Below are 18465 nucleotides of genomic sequence, written 5' to 3'. Positions count from 1 at the left end.
AAGACGTTTCTGCTGTTTTAAGCCACCAAGTTTGTGGTAATTTGTTACAGCAGCCACAGGAAACTAATACACTGCCAAAGCCACTGATAGGCATTCTGTTACTACAACCAAACACATTCTCAGTCCATCTCTCTGTCATACTTGGAGGACTCACACAGGGACTGCTCCCATTTCTCACCATGAGAGAGACTTCTGGGGATCCACAGACGCCAGCAAATCTCCCTGACTCCAGCCTCACCGACCTCGGTGCTGCCGCCTTTCGGAGAGCACACCTACCACTAAAATCCCCATCACTGTTTCACTGGCAGTGAGGAGGGGCAGCGCACCCAATGCCCACGTTCACTGGAGCAGCCACCCTGGCAGGCAGGCTCCTCAGTGCCCTCAGCCTTAAAGCACACAGTACACTCTGAACACCTGCTGGGACCAGAGAAGGTGGCAGCTCCTTGGTACACATCACACGTGAGGTTCTGTGTTTGCAACGTTGTCAAGAACATCTCTTGGGGCTGGGAGTCCAAGATAGGGAGGAGGTAGGGAGGGAGAGAAGGGCCCAGACGTTGGGGAAGAGACTTTAAAAAAATCCTACTCTATACAATAGGGGCAAATTCAGCGGAAATTTACTTAAAAGTCTCCTCCAAAGGAAAAATGGAGCTTAAGTAGAGCGGGAACCTTGGTGAAATCTACTTATAGATTATAAAGGCTGCCTTTGCCATCAGGCTTCGCCTGGGGCCCATCACGTGCTTTTTTGGGGCGTATCTCCTGCTCCTCCAAAGCTTGGTGATTTCCTGCTGAATCTCTCTCTGCAGGGCCCCCCTTTCCAAATTTCACTGACCGATGACATGGCCATGATTCATCTCTCTCTGATCTTCTGCTTCTTCAAGACATACCCATTTGGGGTCCTATTTCTTAAGAGATCTGCTCCTGGGGAGTTGACTGGCTTCTTGATTGTAAGGGATTCAGTGCTAATGTGCGTCAGGGCCTGTTTTTTTTTGGTTTTGGTTTTTGGCGGGGATGGGGGTTGGGGGAAGCAGTGGTGGGGGTAACTGTGTGGAAGAGACTGAAATCTGAAATTTACGGAGTACTTATTACAGGCCATATCATTCTAGATGTTTTGTATCCAGATTAAAAAACAAAAACATCAGCAGCTCAGAGGCATTAAGTAAATTTCCCAAGGTCAAGTCACACAGACTATCTCAATGGGAGTGGAATGGTGATCTCACCACCTTACGTTTCTAGGCATGTCCTCTGCCCATCTGCTTTGTAGACCTCATGCTGTCTGACTTCCACAGGGCCCCTCAGGACCACAACCTCTTGGAGCTATGGCCTGGGTCTGCAGACTTCACAGTTCATGCTCCTTCTACAAAAGGCTAGCTATCGTGAAGAGCTCAACCAGATACAGAATACCTTGGCCAGTTTAAAAGCACATGTCTTACCATTAGGCAAAGACCACAGTCTATTTACTGAGGCCAAGAAGCACTGATGAACACTGAAATTGTGGGTGAAAGTATGGTGAGAAACAGATATTTGCAGAGTCTCAAAATATCTACCCATAAGATCCTAATTAACTTAAAAGGGAAAAAAATGGTAACTTTACAGTGAGGAACCTGGTAGGTGTCACTTTAACCGAGTGATCCCAGTTGCAATTACCAGCAGGAAGACTTCACATGCCCCCTGACGTGATGCACTGAGAAGGGCCCATCACTTCCATGGTTTTCCTGCCAAGATGGCATAACCTCAATCTAATCAAGAGAAAACATCAGATAGACCCAAATCGAAGGATGGATAGGCCACAAAATAACCTGCCTGGACTCTTGAAAAATGTCAAGGTTACGAAGGACAAAGAAACAATGAGGAACTTTCCCAGATGGAAGGAGGCTAAGGAGACATATGACAACTAAATGCAGTGTGGGATCCTGGATGAACCCCAGGACCAGAAAAAGGACACAACTGTGGAAACAGGTGAACTTCGAATAAGGTCTGTAGATTTAGCTAACAGTAGCATATGAAGGTTAATTTCCTGATTTAAATAATTGTACTATGGTTTTAAAAGACACAGCATTAGGAGAAGCTGGGTGAAGGGTATATGGGAACTTCCTACACTATTTTCATAAGTCTAAAGTTATTTCAAAATAAAAAAGTTTTTTAAAAAAATGCCCCAGACCAAAAACCCCTCAAACACCACCTACTTTCTTAAAGGATTACCTTAATGTTAGAATTTAGGTGGCAACTGCTCTCAGGTGGGCCCTCTGGGGGTCTGCGTACCTACCACATAAGCAGTCACTTATGTTGTGGCTGTTTGAAGCTGGTCTTGAAGGTCAAGGTGGCTCTGTATGTTAGAGCCTAGAGGTCGTGAACTCGGGAGCCCTCACCCTGTACTGCTCCCAGGGTCAGCTCTGCCTTTGCAGAACAACTTTGGGTCACTTAGAGGAGAAGTCCGGGAAGCTGGCTCCCAGCAGGCATCAAGTCCAGCTGAGTTTTTAGAGGCTGATGATTTCACTTTCAAGTAAAGAGGACAAGGAGAATGGTGGGACACCCAGCTCTCCTCTCTCTGCACAATCTCCTTTTGGGTTCTGAGATCAGTGTGAAGGAGGAATGGTTCTGCTAGCTATATCTGTTTTCCTTTCCTTATCTTAAGCCAATGGAAGCAGCCCCCTACCTTGCTTCCTGTCTGAAGCAGCCCGAAGCAGATGGCTTCCGGTGCCACCAGCACCACTGCTTTGTTCCTCTGCCTCTGTGTGTGGCAGCCAGGGGGCTGGAGCTCTAGCCTTTAAGGGCCCTTCCAGTTCTCACAGGCCAGGCCAGCCAGGCCCTAACGAGTGGCCCCAGGTGGGATTGCTGCAAAGCACTGGTCTTCAAGACTGGCTAATCCTGCGTGTCCAAGGAGGGTGAATCAGTCCTCTCTCACCTACAGACCAGAGCATGGAAGCTGAGTTCCTGGAATGAGTCTGCTCTGGTTTTCTTAAAGAAAGCTATGGAGTCTGAGGATACAAGTGAGTTACTGCTGGGTCCAACGGAAGGTAGATGCTATGTCACTAACGATGATGTTGTGTCGTTCCTATACTGATCAGAGAAGGCATGGACGTATTATCACTAAAACATTAGATTTTGCCTCAGTTCATCCCCTGTTCAAGTTCCTTGTTTGTAAAATTAAGATTAAACATTCTTTCCCCTAGGGTGTTTGTTACAAGGTTTAAATGAGCTACTGTATGGTGCTTTAACACATTTGGTACAAAAAACTAGACAGGTCACACAACAATGTGAATGTACTAAACATTACTGAAACGCATGCTTAAAAATGGTTAAGATGATAAATTTTATGTTATGTATGTATGTTTTCCCATGGCTAAAAAAAAGTCATTCAGTGTATCATTAAAAGAAACCTACACAAACATCAGGTGCTATGATTAATATAGTTATTTTGTTCTGAATGGTTATCATCACCACATCTATTTATCCCTAACTTACATGCAGACAACCTCTCAGTGCTCTGGCTGGGCTCGCACTCAATCCCACAGCTCCAACTATCTCTGAAAATCAGATGGTTCTTGGGCTCCCAGACACTAACCTATCGTTCTGCTCACTTCTGCACTGTAAATGTGCACAGTCTCTTGAACCTATGCAGCAGAGGGTCCTGCAAGCCACCCCCCAAACTCATGCTCTCTGTATCCCCCATCTCAGTCTCCGATTGATGATATCCATCAATACCCACCCAGTCAGCCTGCTTGAAACCTGACCTCCACATCCGAGTGGTCACAAAATCATGACAATTCCACTTTAGAAACGCCTCCTCTAAAAAAAGGGTACAAATGAACTTATCTACAAAACAGAAATAGAATTACAGATGTAGAAAACAAACCTATGGTTACCAGGGTGTAAGGGGGGGTAGGGATAAATTGGGGGATTGGGATTGAAATATATACTCTACTATATATAAAATAGGTGACTAATAAGGGCCTATTGTATAGCACAGGGAACTCTGCTCAATACTCTGTCATGGCCTATATGGGAAAAGAATCTGAAAAAGAGTGGATATATGTATATGTATAACTGATTCACTTTGCTGTACATCTGAAACTAACACAACATTGTAAATCAACTACACTCCAATAAAAATTAAAATAAATAAATAAATAAAAAGAAACACCTCCAAAATTTAACTCCTCCCTTTCCCATTACTTTAGTTGAGATACTCCTGTCACCTCTCACCCAGCCTATAATGACAACATTCTCTTCGGTCATCTGGCCAAAGTTTCCCTTCCTTCCACCTCATCCTCACACCACTACCAGAATTCTCTTCCAAAAAGTCAAATCTGGGACTTCTCTGGTGGTGCAGTGGTTAAGAATCCGCCTGCCAATGCAGGGAACACGGGTTCGGGCCCCGGTCCGGGAAGATCCCACATGCCACAGAGCAACTAAGCCCGTGTGCCACAACTACTGAACCCGCACACCACAACTACTGAAGCCCGCGCACCTAGAGCCCTGCTCCACAACAAGAGAAGCCACCGCAGTGAGAAGCCTGCGCACCACAACAAGGAGTAGCCCCCGCTTGCCACAACTAGAGAAAGCCTGCGCGCAGCAACGAAGACCCAACGCAGCCAAAAATAAATGAATAAAATAAACAAATTTATTAAAACAAACAAACAACAAAAACCAAAAAGTCAAATGTGATGTGTCATTTACCTACATGAAGTACCCAGTGGGCTCCCATCTGGATCAAGTCTAAACTCTTATCTTGCCATACAAGGTCTGTTTATACGGAGCTTTTTATATCAACCTATGTTTATAGTCACATATAGTCCCCCCACCCCCTACCATGAACCTTGCTCCATTATAAGCTTCTCTCCATATACCAAGACTTTCACACCTCTTCAGTTTTTGCAAATCATATCCCCATTTGCCTAGTGTCTGCACCATCCTTGCCACCTAGCAATCATCCACATCCATGTGTTTCAGCAAGATGTAAGTCAAATGCCTCCTCTCCTAGACAGCATGGTTCAGACCTCATGCTATTCCTCAGCATACACTGGGCTTGGGGGCAGGTTAATAATTCATCAAGGTACCTCACAGCTTTCTCTTCAATTAGACCTTCTATCTCTGAAGGCTTGTTATATCTTTGTCATCTCTCCATTCCTAGTTCCCAGGACAGTGCTTGGCTCGGCACATAGTGAGGGCTAAATCTGTGCTATGACTGAGCTTATTAACTTCCAGTCTTTGGAAAATCATTTCAGCAAGGTCGCCTGTTATAGTTTAAGACGTCCCTCACTGGACACAAATTAGGTACTCTGGGATGACCATAATTCCTTTGGACAAGTAAGTTACATTTTGTAGCCTGGATAAGTAGCTTACTAACTGGCGTCTCAGTGACGTCAAAGACCGCTGCATCTCTCACGGGCTGTCTTACACTTGGGCGATAACTCATCATCTACTATATCTAAAGTATTAATGAATTCTGGGCTATTCTGAATACATGTACACATGAATCCCTACTCTATAAAATCCTGTGCTCTTCTATAACTTTTAATAGCTTAATTTAAGCAAGATTGACCCAATCGGTGCATGGCACTTAAGACAATTCTATGAAAATCTAGGCAACTATTGTATATGATTGAAAACATGTATTCATATTTCAGAGCCTGTGATCAGTACTAAGTGCTCACTTTGGATGAAGATCAAGGCAGCTTTGGCGGCTGGCAAGAAGTGCCTGTGAGCGCCTGACCCACGTGGCGGGAAGGTCAGGGTGTGCTTCACAGACACATTGTTCTCTCCCGCCTTTCTGGGCCCTCTTCCCCCTCCACACAGAGTTACCGCCAGAGCAGCACTTTTGGACAACATGGCCCCTGTCTTTCTACCCACAGCTGCTTGATCCAGGCACGAGCACCTGACTTTCAGCTAGGTCAATCCACAGTCCTTTCCAGAGAACCCGTCCCCAGAATGCAACCCAGCCCGACCCGATCAAAATCCTATCCTTGGATTTTAGTAACTGCAGTGGGAGAGGAGACAGTCTCTCTTCCACTGGCTGAAGCCGAAAGGTGTCACGCTCAGGAAGATGGTTCATGATTTCTACCAGTAGCAGAAACCAAGTCTCGCAAACAGTCAAGAATAAAATGGTTACGCAGAAAAAAGAAGAGCCAAGACAGGGAGGGCACTTAATCCCCTGTCCTACGCTACTGAAGCCCAGCTGCATAGCTCTGCCCTTCTGATGGCTTGGTTATTTCAGCACTTACTTGTATTCCTAAAAGTCTATACATTTCCCTATTTTTTAGTTTGAATTTAATTTGTTATTCGAAACAAAAAAGAATATTAAAAACAAAACAAAACCCTAACATAAACACAGCCAAAGTTGTTCAATCTTAAGAGCTTTAAAATGAGCCAATGGCTTCATGAAGGCTCTTGTAGGAGTTCTGTGGTAAGTCTCTAAAATGTGGAAATCACGTATTTTATTTAGCTACAGAAGGTTGATGAATCCTTTATACAATGATTAAATGCTCTGTAATTGGTTTGTTGAGTAAACTGCGTTTTTTTTTTCAATGTTTACTCTTCTTAAAGAGGGCCTAACTGCACACCATTAGAGGTTCAGGAAGCAGTAAGGGTACAGGTGTAACTCTACATAAACAAAGTAAGTAGTCCACATATGCTGCCGTGCTGTCTCTGGGGAATACATTATTCAGAATTATTGCTGCGTGCTAAACAGACCATCTGAGAGGGATAATCACTTTTCAATGACTGGATCAATATTTTTGTTCTTCTCCTTTACTACTTGAGTGATTGGATCTAGGGCCAGAGGAGAAAATCAGGCCAGTCCCCTGGACCTACTGCCAACTAACAGGGAAGATCACTGTGTGTGCTTGGGGGCCCAAGGAGGGGAGTGGAGTCAGGGAGCACAATTCTTAGGGCGATAACTGAATTTCAAATTTCTCAATGAGAAAAGCCATGCGTATCTATGTTTCTTCTGCTGCAGCATTTAAAAAATTGCCCTGAGGGTACAAGGTATAACTCATTTTATGTGTGGTTTATTGAATAAGTTCATGAATTTATGACCCCACCACATATACAGCCAAGGGGAAGAGCAGCTTGGCCACTCTGTCTGGGAGGGAGAACATCTCAAGCTCCGAAGAGAGAGGGATGATGGGGCTGGAGACGTGGAGAGAGGTCGTTCTACAGTGGAACAAAAGATAATGTCCACACTTGCAGGCTTGTGTGAACATTCTAGTGTCCAGCACTCAGGACCCACCGATATGGAATTTGTGATGATTTTACTCTGGCTGACAGAGTGGGCCCTGATCTGCATCCCACTCATTACTGGGAGACAAGCCTAAACTGTCCTTTTAAGGACACGATTCAACGTAGGTTTATTAAGCCTTTCCAATAAGAATAAGAAAAAGGATGCTAAGCAATATGAAAGAATGAGGCATTTTGCCAGGCATTTTGCTTACCCTTAACCTAACAAAATCTATGCCTTTCAAGCACCTTAGAAGCACCATTTGCATGCAAGTAATGTACTAACTGCAAATGGGACTTATTACTTAATTAAAGCTCATCACAGAGCATCTTTTTTGAGCAATATTTTGTTGGATGTTGGAATTACAAGTGAAAGGGATAAAATGCTGTTTGAACATTTCCTTTTATTCCAACATATTACTATTCTCCCTGGCCTTTTCCTGTCAGTCCTCTGGCTTATTGGAATGCGGCATGAGGGAGAGCTTGGTGGTGAGGAGTGTTGCCTTGGAAGCCAGACAACCTGGCTTTAAAACCTGGCTCTGCCACCAACTGATGAAAGACTTTGAGCTCGTTACATAAGCTCCCTGTGACTCAGTTTCCTCATCTGTAAACTGGGGACAACATCAGCACCTACCTATTAGGGCTGTAGTGTGGATTACACAAGTCAATACACATAAAGCATTCATACACACTATTTAAATAATAGTTATTATTATCTCTATATAGCATGCAACACTAGAAACCTTCTAAAATTTGAAGTCATTGAGATCTGGATAAAAGGTAAGAATCCCACCTCTGCCACCATTAGGATATTAGGTAATTTACCTCTTTGATCCTCCATTTCCTTCTAAGTAAAAAGAGGTGATTGTGCCTATATTTTGGTGGGTGGGTGTGAAGACTGTATGAAATAATGTGTACAACGTCCCGGTCAACATTTCTAACTGGGTTTATGAGAATATCAGGCTGCGTGGATGGACGTGGATTCCATCATACAAGGACCCATGCTTCCTTCCTCTCGTCTGATCACCGGCAGACAAGGACAGTAACGATCAGCCCAAGGCTTGGCAGGGCCTGGCGCATATTACCCTGGGCTCTCCTCGGAGAAGCAGCTGCTGCCAACCTACGCCTGGGGGTTAGGCATCAAGGAGAGGAAACAGGGTGCAGTGGGTACTGTGCTCAGCCCCTGCCTGTAACGCACAAGGCAGCCAGTCACCTGCCAGCTGGGGATGTCCAGAGGCACACACCTACAGCCTGACTCCCCGTAATTCTTTCCCTGGCTCCCTTCTTGGGGCATGAGGAGAGCAGCCCCTGCTCAGACAGCCTCCCCACAGCACGTCTGTGCAGGAAGCCAGGGCCCTTGGGCTCCCCATCAGACTGCCCGCCTGAAGCACACACTGGAGCCAGGGAACTTGCCTGAGAAGGCAGTAAAATTTTAATGCACTCTGTAGCGTGGTCATGTCATACTCGGTTATGGCAAATAATCCCAGATGCCTGCAGAGGTAAAATGGAGCTGTAATGTGCTTGCCTCCTAACCCAAGCTGACAGCAATGATGTACGACTACCATTAGCGGAAAATATCACTTCAACTAACCCATGATCCAGCTCCGCTCAGGGTCACATTATCCATGAGGAACAAATTACACTCCCGAAGTAAATACAAATTTTCTACACGAAATGGGTACAAAAAAAGGGAAGGGGGTGAGCCGTTCCCTTTGCCAGCACACTGCTGAGTGACACAGATGATAAAGGACAGGACAAATCACCGGCTGACAGAGTGCTGTGCTGTAATCAGCTCAGCCGGCACGCACTCGAGCCGATAAACACTATATTCTCCCCTTAGTGGCAAATACATAATCTTTAACACAGAGGTGGCTGCTTCGGGTATTTACCACCATTTGGGCTGCAGGAACACCCCAAACAGCATTTGCCATCAGACAAGGAAAGGCCCTGTGATCTTGATGGATCCAGAGACCCTCTGCAGGGATGGGAGTCAGTGTCTAGGGGTGCGCAAGAGGGTTCTTGAGGCAGCAAACAATACAGAGTGAAACTGCTTTGGGGGTGCAGTTCAGGAGCTGCGGTAATACCATGACCCTTCTCCTCTGTGCTGGTCACAGGAAGGAAACAGTCTGGAGAGATCATACGAGATGCAAGAGGCTCTGGACCAGAAGGTCCAGTACTTCCCCACCTGCCTGGGTGACTGGGACAAGACCCTTTTCCTTTCTGTGACTCAGATAATCAACAAAGCAACTGCCAGGTATAGAACCAATATTTACAGGGCACCCACTAAAGTGTCAGACATATACAAGGTGTGGGGTGCTTGATAGGAGCCAATGATTTAAGAAGGTATTAAGTGTTTACACATAGATAGACACTAAGAGAAGACTGAGTGTCTTGACCAAACGTGGCCCAGGCTTGTCTGTGGGCTGACACAGCCTCCCTGTCATCACTCATGGTGGCCCACAGGCTGACACTGCCACTCACCTGTACGAGTGAAAACATATACCTTGTAGTTCTTGCCTCCTTACCTTGGACAACTGCTTCTCATGTTAAAAAAAAAAAAAAATCACATTTCCGAAGAGCTTGTACATCTGAGTTGTCAGTGGACCCAACTTGTATTTATCCAATGTTTATCGAGCAACTGTCACATTTGGATTTTTAGAAGCTGGTGGGTTTGTGGGTGGATAGGTAGATACAATCCAGGTTTCCCGTAGCACAAGGAGGATGCAGCACAGACAGGAAGGTAGCGAAGATTCTCAAATGGCACCTCTGGGCATATTCCAACTCATCCTCGTATATAGGGAAAAAGAGCCCAGAGCCTGGAATCTTAAGACACTGTATATATCTCAGCTCCATTACCTATCAGCTCTTAAACTTAATTTCGTTTATTTGTAAAATGACATGTGCTTGAGAAGATAAAGTCCTTGAAAGGACCTATCATTGACTTTGGCACATTGCAGATGATGAACAGTGAAGTATCTAGGGATACACAAAGATTCCCACAATAAATAAGCAGGTCATATAAAATAGCACATGTAAAAGTGTTCTGAATAACACAATGTTCTCTACAATGTAAAGTAGTGTTTCATCTTATTATTTCGTTATTATTATTGATCCTAATCGCATTTGTTCTCTGCCCTTAATAAATGAGTAGCATCTACATTTTTTTACCAAGAAATTAGGGAGTTGAAAAATCATCAAGGGTCCCAACGAGGAAAGATGAAGCCCAAACTGAGTGCCCTGGGTACCACAACCACCCATGCCAGGGGTTCCTGGTCAGTCCTTACTTCAAATGCTCCATTTCACTGTCTCAGTAAACATGCATATAATTGGCAGACTATGAACCACACCTGGGATTGGAACAGCAATGGAGAAAGCTACTCTGGTTAGTAGGTATACAGCCAGTACTTCTCAACATGATCCTCATGAGAACCAATAGGGAAAAGCTCTAGAAGTAGGCCAATTTGATCTTCCCAGTTGTAACTTTGGGGAAAAAAAAAAGAAGAAGAAGAAGAAGAAATAATATTCATGTATTGAATTTTGGGACTTATGAAAGTATAAAGTTTGGCTAATTATTAATGCATTCTAATACAGAGATTTTATTATCTTTTTCATACCTAGGTATGGCAAAGTTACAAGGAGTAATCACCCATAATTATATATCACCATCTGGAAGTTGCCAAGGGGGGATTAACTAAGACACTCACACCCACACACAAATACACATGTGCATGACCAAAAAGAAATTCAGACAACTTTAATGAGGACAAACATTCTCCAACCCAAATGTAGAGTAAGGTAGACTCTTCTGACAACCAAACAGCAGCCCAGGCCATACTTACTGACAAGACGCCAGTTAAAGGCATCACCAGTACTAACGCCTCTGCTTAGGACCTCCCTCTCCAGTGGCTCAGGATTCATGGTCCATTTCATGAGGCTGAAAGCCACCACCTCCACCTAATTCCTCCTTGGCTTTGCAACATTCCGTTCAGCTAAGCCATAAAATCCAAGCCAATGGCTCATTCTAAGGGAAAGCAGCTGATCTTTTCTCTGGGAATGTAGAATCATATATTCAATACTGGACGTTTCCAGAAGAATTCCTTTTATAGGTCAAATAATACTCATTATTAACTCACCAGTCAAGTGAGTTCTTGAAACATACTATGTCAACTAGTTCTTCACTAGCTCCCATGCTCTCCTAAATAATTTGGGTAATTGAGGAATAAGATTAAACTACCTGCTCTGCTGCCTATTGGCAAGTGCATGGTGACAGACCCAACAGAGTCAAGCAACTCTGTCAAGTCCATGTTAGTTCATCAGTAGGTACTTGAAAAAAAAAATAAGTGAGTTGTTGTGAATGACTAAATGAAAGAATCAACAAACAGATAATGAACTTTGTTTAGACATTAGGCCCATAGTAAGTTTCCTTTAGTTACTTGAAAGACTCAACACAGATGTGCCTGGACCCATCCACACTATGTTTATTCACTGTTAGGAATTTGAAAGAGGTGAAAGAATGGAGAAATTTTTTATATAATCTTCCTTCTACCTTGGCAAAGAGAGAATATACTCATGTACATTTCCCTCTGGGTCTGCTGTGTTCTTGGGGCCTAGGTAAATAGCTACATAGAAAATGAGGATATTCAAAGCTACATCATTGACTCCAGCTCCATTTTATAGATGACAAAACTAGGGCTCAGCAACATTAGGTAATTTGTCCAAGGCCACACACACTTGGTTAGTGAGAGATGATAAACCAGGTCTTGAGTGTCCTTCTCCGTTACCCACCCATGAGAACAAGGCAACATCCAGAACCTGTTCCTCTCACTATTCATTCTAAGAAACAAGAGTTTAGCTGAAGATGTCGGACCACCTCAAGTATTCATTTTATTGATTTATATTTAATAAATAATCTGAATATATTTATATAAATAAATATATGTATATACATATATGAAACCTCTGTCTTTTTCAGGTGTATGACATGGTTGTAATGGACAGATATTCTACATACACATTTAATGTGAGTGAAGCAATTTTTGGTTTGGCATGAAAATGCTATGATATGACAAAGAGAAGAACTTAATGAGAGGGTTTAAAATAATATGCAGTAGAAATTAAATCCAAGGATGGTATCAATAGGAATTTTTGATGGATAGGATGGAATTAAGCCAACTGGAAACATGGTGATGTTGGCAGAACAATAAAGTGTCATTTTGACCCAGACCTAATCTTGGAGGTCAAGTGGAGGGGCATCATGGGATTCGGACATCCAAACCAGCCCTTGAAACTCAGCCAAGAACCACAGAAATTTCCCAAATAAGGTGGGAAATTTATAAATGGCTTAGAAGCGTCTTATGAGAAAATAAAACTATAAAAGAAATTTGTTGGGAGCCCAGAAGATAAATCCTGGGATTGATATGAGGTGCACTCAGGTGTGAGTACCAGTTTTCTGAAGTTGTTTCACTTATCCCCTCCATTGGGAGATGAGTATCCAAAAAAGGAAATGCAATGAACATTACTGAACGTTAGGGATATAAAGACCAGAACCTGGGTCCCTACTCTTCTCCTGGGCAATGGTTGTACGCTTTGCTGCTATGAAACTGGAAGGGAGGAGAAAATTCCTTTCTCTATCTGCAGTGCAGGACAGCATCTCTAAGCTGTCTCCTGATCAGAACATGTCCTGTTTCAAAACCAAGGATGCGGGTTCTACAAGCAACAATGAAGGCCTTCTGAGCTTGTGGAATGTTGCTGAGGGTGCATAATTTTTACCAAGTGTGAAACGTGGCCAATTGAGGGATGGGACTCTTCCACTATAAGCACAAGCCGCATGCCCTGTCTTTAGTTTGACAACTCAGCAGTTTCTCAGTCCTTCAGGAGCCAAGTTAGGCATGTGGTTTGTGTTGAATTAGGAACACAAGCCTCTGTTGGTTTTCTTGCTGCTTTTCTTAGAAACTGCCCCCTTTGCACACAAGTGAATACAAAATGATCAAACACAACAAAGTTAGCTTGAATTAAAAAATTAGAATGCACCAGAAAGTGTCTGCATGTTAAGGGAGAGGGAGCTGACGTGGGAACTCTGTGGTTCTCCATCTGCGGTTAGCCAGTGTCCCAGCAGGCTGTCCTGGGTACTGGTGAGCAAGTCACAGGGACCAAGCAACCTCCTCCAGATGGTCATTTCAATCATTAAAGGCCCAGAGACAGGAAACTGCAATCAGGAGTCGTGTTAAAATCTTCATGAGGAACAGGAGAACGGCTCATATCTATGAAGAGGTTGTGTGTGTGTGTGTACTGCATGCAGTATACACCACACGTCTACACACGTAAGCACGTGGGGTGCGCGAACGCACACAACACCTCTAGAGCCTTCAGGACTTTCTCTTGAGCTGTCAGAATAGTAGAAGCATTAAACAGAGGAAAGTACGTGCTTCTCTTTGACATCTGTAAAAAGGCAGTAGTGCTCAAAACCAGTTGTATAAAAATTATCAGGAAGCTTTTAAAAAAATACAGATGCTGTGGCCCCCACCCCAGATAGACTGCATCAGACCCTCTCTCCTGGGCTGGGTATCTGGGAACTGACAGCGTTTGGCTTGTGGGACGAGGGCTATACAACCCACTTCATCACCATCTGATCCCTCCAGGCCGGCATGCTTGCCCTTGACTCCAGGTTGTGCCCAAAGGAAAGCCTGGTGTTTGGGGTAAGGAATTTAAAAATCCTCGTTTGGGGACCCTTCCAAATTTCACAACACTTCCGTTCAGCTTGTGTCAGGAAGAAGTGCCCTAGGAGATGAAGGCTGAGCCCCGGGTTCCAGTGGGAAAAAAAATCACACCTCTTATCCTCTGGCAGGTTTTCTGGCAGATCCTGAGCTTTCAGAAGAGGATGGCCTTCCTCCTTCCCCAAGCGATGCTCCCTCACTCTGCTCCAAGGAAAACTAGTGAAAGTTAACGTTTACGGAGCACGTACTACGGACCAGGCACTGAGCCAATTTCATTATTACAAAACTCTAGGTGGAGCTGTTGTTACCCCCATTTGGCAGATGAGAGAACCAAGGCTTGTCCACGGCTCCAGAACAGTAAGGGACAGTCAGAAACAAGCCCAGGCCATCAGACCGCGGAGGCCGAAGTGCTTGACCACTGGCCACTACACCTTCCAACCAGCTCTGTCACGTGGCCCACAAAATACACAGGGAGCGGGGAAATGGAAAGAGAATTATTTTTCATCTCCACATTGATTTCATAACCAAACAGGGGGTGTTTCTTAGCACAATGGGCTGCTGCCAGTGGTAGAGAAAGAGAGGAAACAAGAGAAAATGTAGGCCAAATATGTGGAAATATGCATGCTGCCTCTTTGTTCTCATGATACCAATTCATTTCCGGTGGGGGATTGGAATAATTGCTTAACCTGGGTGATTAAGGTGTCAAGTGCTGCCTCTTTTCTTTGCACTAACTGCAAAGACGAACGATCCCACATCTAAGACGCAGTGTTTCCAGCCTTCTCTAACCGTCCACCCAATTTCTACTCTTCACAAAAGTCCTCCAGGTCCGCTGACATTAACGTGAGATGTATTCACATGGCTGGGAGGGGAGGGTAAGGGATGCTCTGCCCAGTGTCTCATCAAGCCTCTTCCATGTATGAGAATGCCTCCTGAATTTATGGAAAGCTCTGCTTTCCTAGCCCCTTTCGCAGTCCCTTCCATGTTAATTAGTAAGGGTATCATTTTATAAATTACAGCTTCGTATCAGAGGAAAGCAGAGTTTATCCTAATTCAGTCAGCTGTGTGAAATACAGTACCCTAACTTTAGACCGCTGGTTCTGCAGATCCCTACAGAGTAAGAGAATGACAGGTCTTCCTGAGAGAAATCCCAGTGGGTCCCTGCAAGTCTCACTTTTGCTTCCGACAGCATCCCTGGCGGGGTTGCTGAAGGCATCCTAGGACATGGAGTGGCATCTTTTCCACCACTAGCAATTCAGATTTGAATGCGAATCCTCCAAGCAGCACATGAAAGCAGCCCAGGTTAGTCTGGGGCTCTGAGGGGGGCCCAGGCAAGAGGCTCCAGCACAGGGGAGGCTGACAGGGGCCCAGGCTCCGGCTCAGAGGAGAAGTCTGGGAGGGTAGTGTTAAAGTCGATGATAAACACCAGACAATCTCAGTCCAAAAGGGGAAGCCTGACAGTCTTAACTGTAACAGGGCCAAGCAGGCACGACTGCAATTACAGAGTCTTGATTGTTCCTGCTGGGAGCCCTCTGGAGGAGAGCCGGGTGGCAGGGCAGGGACAGATGATGTGAGTGCCGTTGTGAAGCAGCTCCCGAGTAAGAAGAAGAGGATCTGCAGGGCCACCACGGGCCACAGGAAAAGCGACCGGGGTAGCCGAGGCAGGAAATGCACACACGTCAGAGGACCAGTCCCAACGGCCCTCTGTGCCCCGTCATCACCCCTCCCGCAGACTTGCCTATGGACATCTTATTCTCCTTCACTGTCCTGAAATCACCCCAAACTCGGAGCCGTGGGTGCTGGCTACCTTCCCACTGCCCATTCCTCTGGGCCGACACTTCGCTGCTTCCCGCACTCAGAGGCGAAAACCTGGGCGGCAAAGACTCGGGGACTCAGATCCCAGCAAACAACTAGCTGTGGTGCTCTCAGGATGCAGGTAACACCTTGGCCCCCAGACACCTCTGAAAACCACAGGCGGCGCTGATAATTCTCGACATTACCAGAGTTAGTGATCACCTAGACACGGGGTGCTAGACACCTGAAGAGAGTCTGAGGCAAGTGGGCTGGGACTCAGTCCAGGCATCAGGACTTGTACAGCTCCCGGGGCATTTGGAAGTGCAGTCAAGGTTGACACTGCTGATCAAGACACCTAGGTGGGATGCAAAACTGAACCTCCTTGCCACCTCCTGCCACTGCTGGAGACTGTGACACTTCCTGAAGTCACACTGCCTTTAAGGAAGGAAGGTCTGCTTGGCTGTGAAACCTCAAGGAAGCCTCGTCCCCTTGGAGAAGTGCCACTCACTTGGAAAGTGAGATCAACGATCACCTGTAAAAGATCTCCAGCAGTGGCCAGAAGTACCAGTCCCTCCCTGGATGCCTGTGACGCCTGATGGAACGAGATGACTACTGCCCTGTGGGATGTGGCCTGGATGGCTCTGGGGGCCAGCGAGCTTGCTTGAATGCTGAGCTCCTACGTGCCTCTGGCACCCACGACCCACTGGCTGCCTGAGGCACTGGGGGACCAACTTCCAAGGAGCTAGGACTCCTGGGGGCTGGAGAAAGGAAGCTCCTACTTGTCAGTTAAACAAAAGAATAATCCACAGCCCCCTTTCCAGTGTGTACTTTCACTGTCATCCAACAGCCCATTACCATGTCACAGCGCAGCACACCCTTCCGTAGGTCACTTTGTTTAAAATGACATGGATAATGCACATGTCAGCAAGCTGACAGTCCTAGCCGTCCTTCAGAGATAAAAACCTCAAGGCGAGGGCCTGCTCTTATCTGGGGGACATGCATTGGTCTATCATCCAAGTCAGGCAGAACATGATTTCTCCAGAGAGCACTTTTTTCATTTCCTGATTTTAAGGAAATCAAATAAGCACCATTTGTCTTCATCTGAATATGCTTGACCTGCTCAAATGATGATGTCTCACATTTTATAACGGGCTACATATGCTGAATTCAAATTAACGACAGCACAGAACAAGAGCCTTTAGATCTCTCTTGGAGGCTGGCAGCAGAGAAGGAGGGAGAATTCTAGGCTTGCCGGAAAGATCCTACCAAATACTAACCACAGGATTCTGAGTCAAATCCGCCAGCACGTAGGAAGTGAGAGTCAGACAACAGGGCTCAAGAAAGCCAGCTGCACAGGACAGATCCAGAAACTGGGGACGGGAGGACTGGTACCTCCCTCTTGGTGCCAAGCAATATAGAAACCATGGTATTCAGGTAAACTCTTTTCAAAATACATAGAGTGGGAATAAAATTGGAAAGGAATTTGGTTGAGGGGTTGAGACAGCTAGAAAGAAAGACCAAACAGATAAACAATCCCTTTGCCTCAGGAAGCAGAACGTTCACTTTACCAGGTTGTGATCCTATCTTCCAGAAGCCCCCAAATCGAGCTCCTTTTCTTGATCCGTGTTGAACTGGATACAAAGAGGCTGGTGGCCATCAGCCTTGAAACAGAGCATGTACCTGCTGGAAGAAGTGCCCTCCCCCCGACCATCCACCTGGACGAGAAGAGAGTGGTTCCCACCTGACAGCCCCGGCCCACCTCTCCCCCCATGAAGACACTCCTAGAAACAAACGATTAACATTTCTATCAAGAAGACCAATATGTACAGAAAAGCAGGAAGAAGCATATGGGTCAGTAAAAGAAATGCAGGAACGACATTATAAATGCATACATACTAGCAGGTTTAACGTTCCAATCAAGGATAAAACAAGAAAAATCAGATGGCTATTAAAATAAACAATTTCCTCTTTTAAAAGCTTCTGTAAAGTGAAAACATAGTGTCACATATATGCAACATTAAAGGGCTTATTTTTAAAAAGTGGGGCTCATAAATTCAATGTTATTTCTTATCATAGGCAATGTCACTGTGTGAATAAAGCCTGTCTCTGCAGAAGAGAGGTGCTGTCAGCATGCAGCTGGCACCACCCGCCCTGAGGCTGTGTGAGGGGGACGCGGTGTTCATGGTGCTTGTGTACTATGCCCACAGTGGGGGGATGAAGGGGGGCTTACCTTCTCTTCCTGGTCACTATCGCTGTCACACTGAAAAGGAAGACAAGAAAAGAAGCATTAGTGCAAAAATCGAGTACGTTTTTGCTATTGCTAGAGAAAAAAAAAAGCAAGACAAGTAAAGAAATAGGAAACGTTGTCTGAGCTAAAAAGTTTCTTCAGCTCAAGTGCTGTAAACAGAAACAGAAGCAAAATGTCGAGAAGTTGTTCTGTTGAATTCATCTGATGCCGGTGCTCCGTGGCTCGTTCTGTGGTCAGTTGGTCACACCGGTGAGCACCCCCTGCTGCACGGCGGAGCCAACCGGGCCATGAGATTAAGGTAAATCAAGATTATTCAGTGGGATTCAGAGCAAAATCAATTTCTTAATGGAGATGTTCTACCTTCAGCTAATGTGAATGGAGCGCTCTCTCTCTCTCCTGGTGCTTTTCTAGAGGAAAAGAGGTAAACCTTTGGGCACTTCATTATCTCGTCTGGGCTTTGAAAGAAACAGAGCACGTTCAGCAAGGCTCACCACTTGT

General features: G+C 45.2%; 1 protein-coding gene across 4 annotated transcripts in view; it reads right to left on the bottom strand.

Annotated features, from left to right (window-relative positions):
* The window catches only part of AUTS2 (activator of transcription and developmental regulator AUTS2), a 1145593-nt gene that overhangs the window by 305368 nt on the left and 821760 nt on the right, over positions 1 to 18465 (bottom strand). For all 4 annotated transcript variants that reach the window (XM_082645103.1, XM_082645104.1, XM_082645106.1 and 1 more), the window contains one exon: positions 17950 to 17979. In XM_082645103.1, the coding sequence (XP_082501229.1) occupies positions 17950 to 17979 (30 nt within the window). The remainder of the gene's footprint in view (positions 1 to 17949; positions 17980 to 18465) is intronic.

The sequence above is a fragment of the Mesoplodon mirus genome (genome assembly GCF_964341445.2).
Source record: "Mesoplodon mirus genome assembly, chromosome: 15".
Lineage (NCBI taxonomy): Eukaryota > Metazoa > Chordata > Mammalia > Artiodactyla > Ziphiidae > Mesoplodon > Mesoplodon mirus.
The sequence above is the reverse complement of the archived record's forward strand: the minus strand, read 5'-3'. Positions and strand labels throughout refer to the sequence as shown.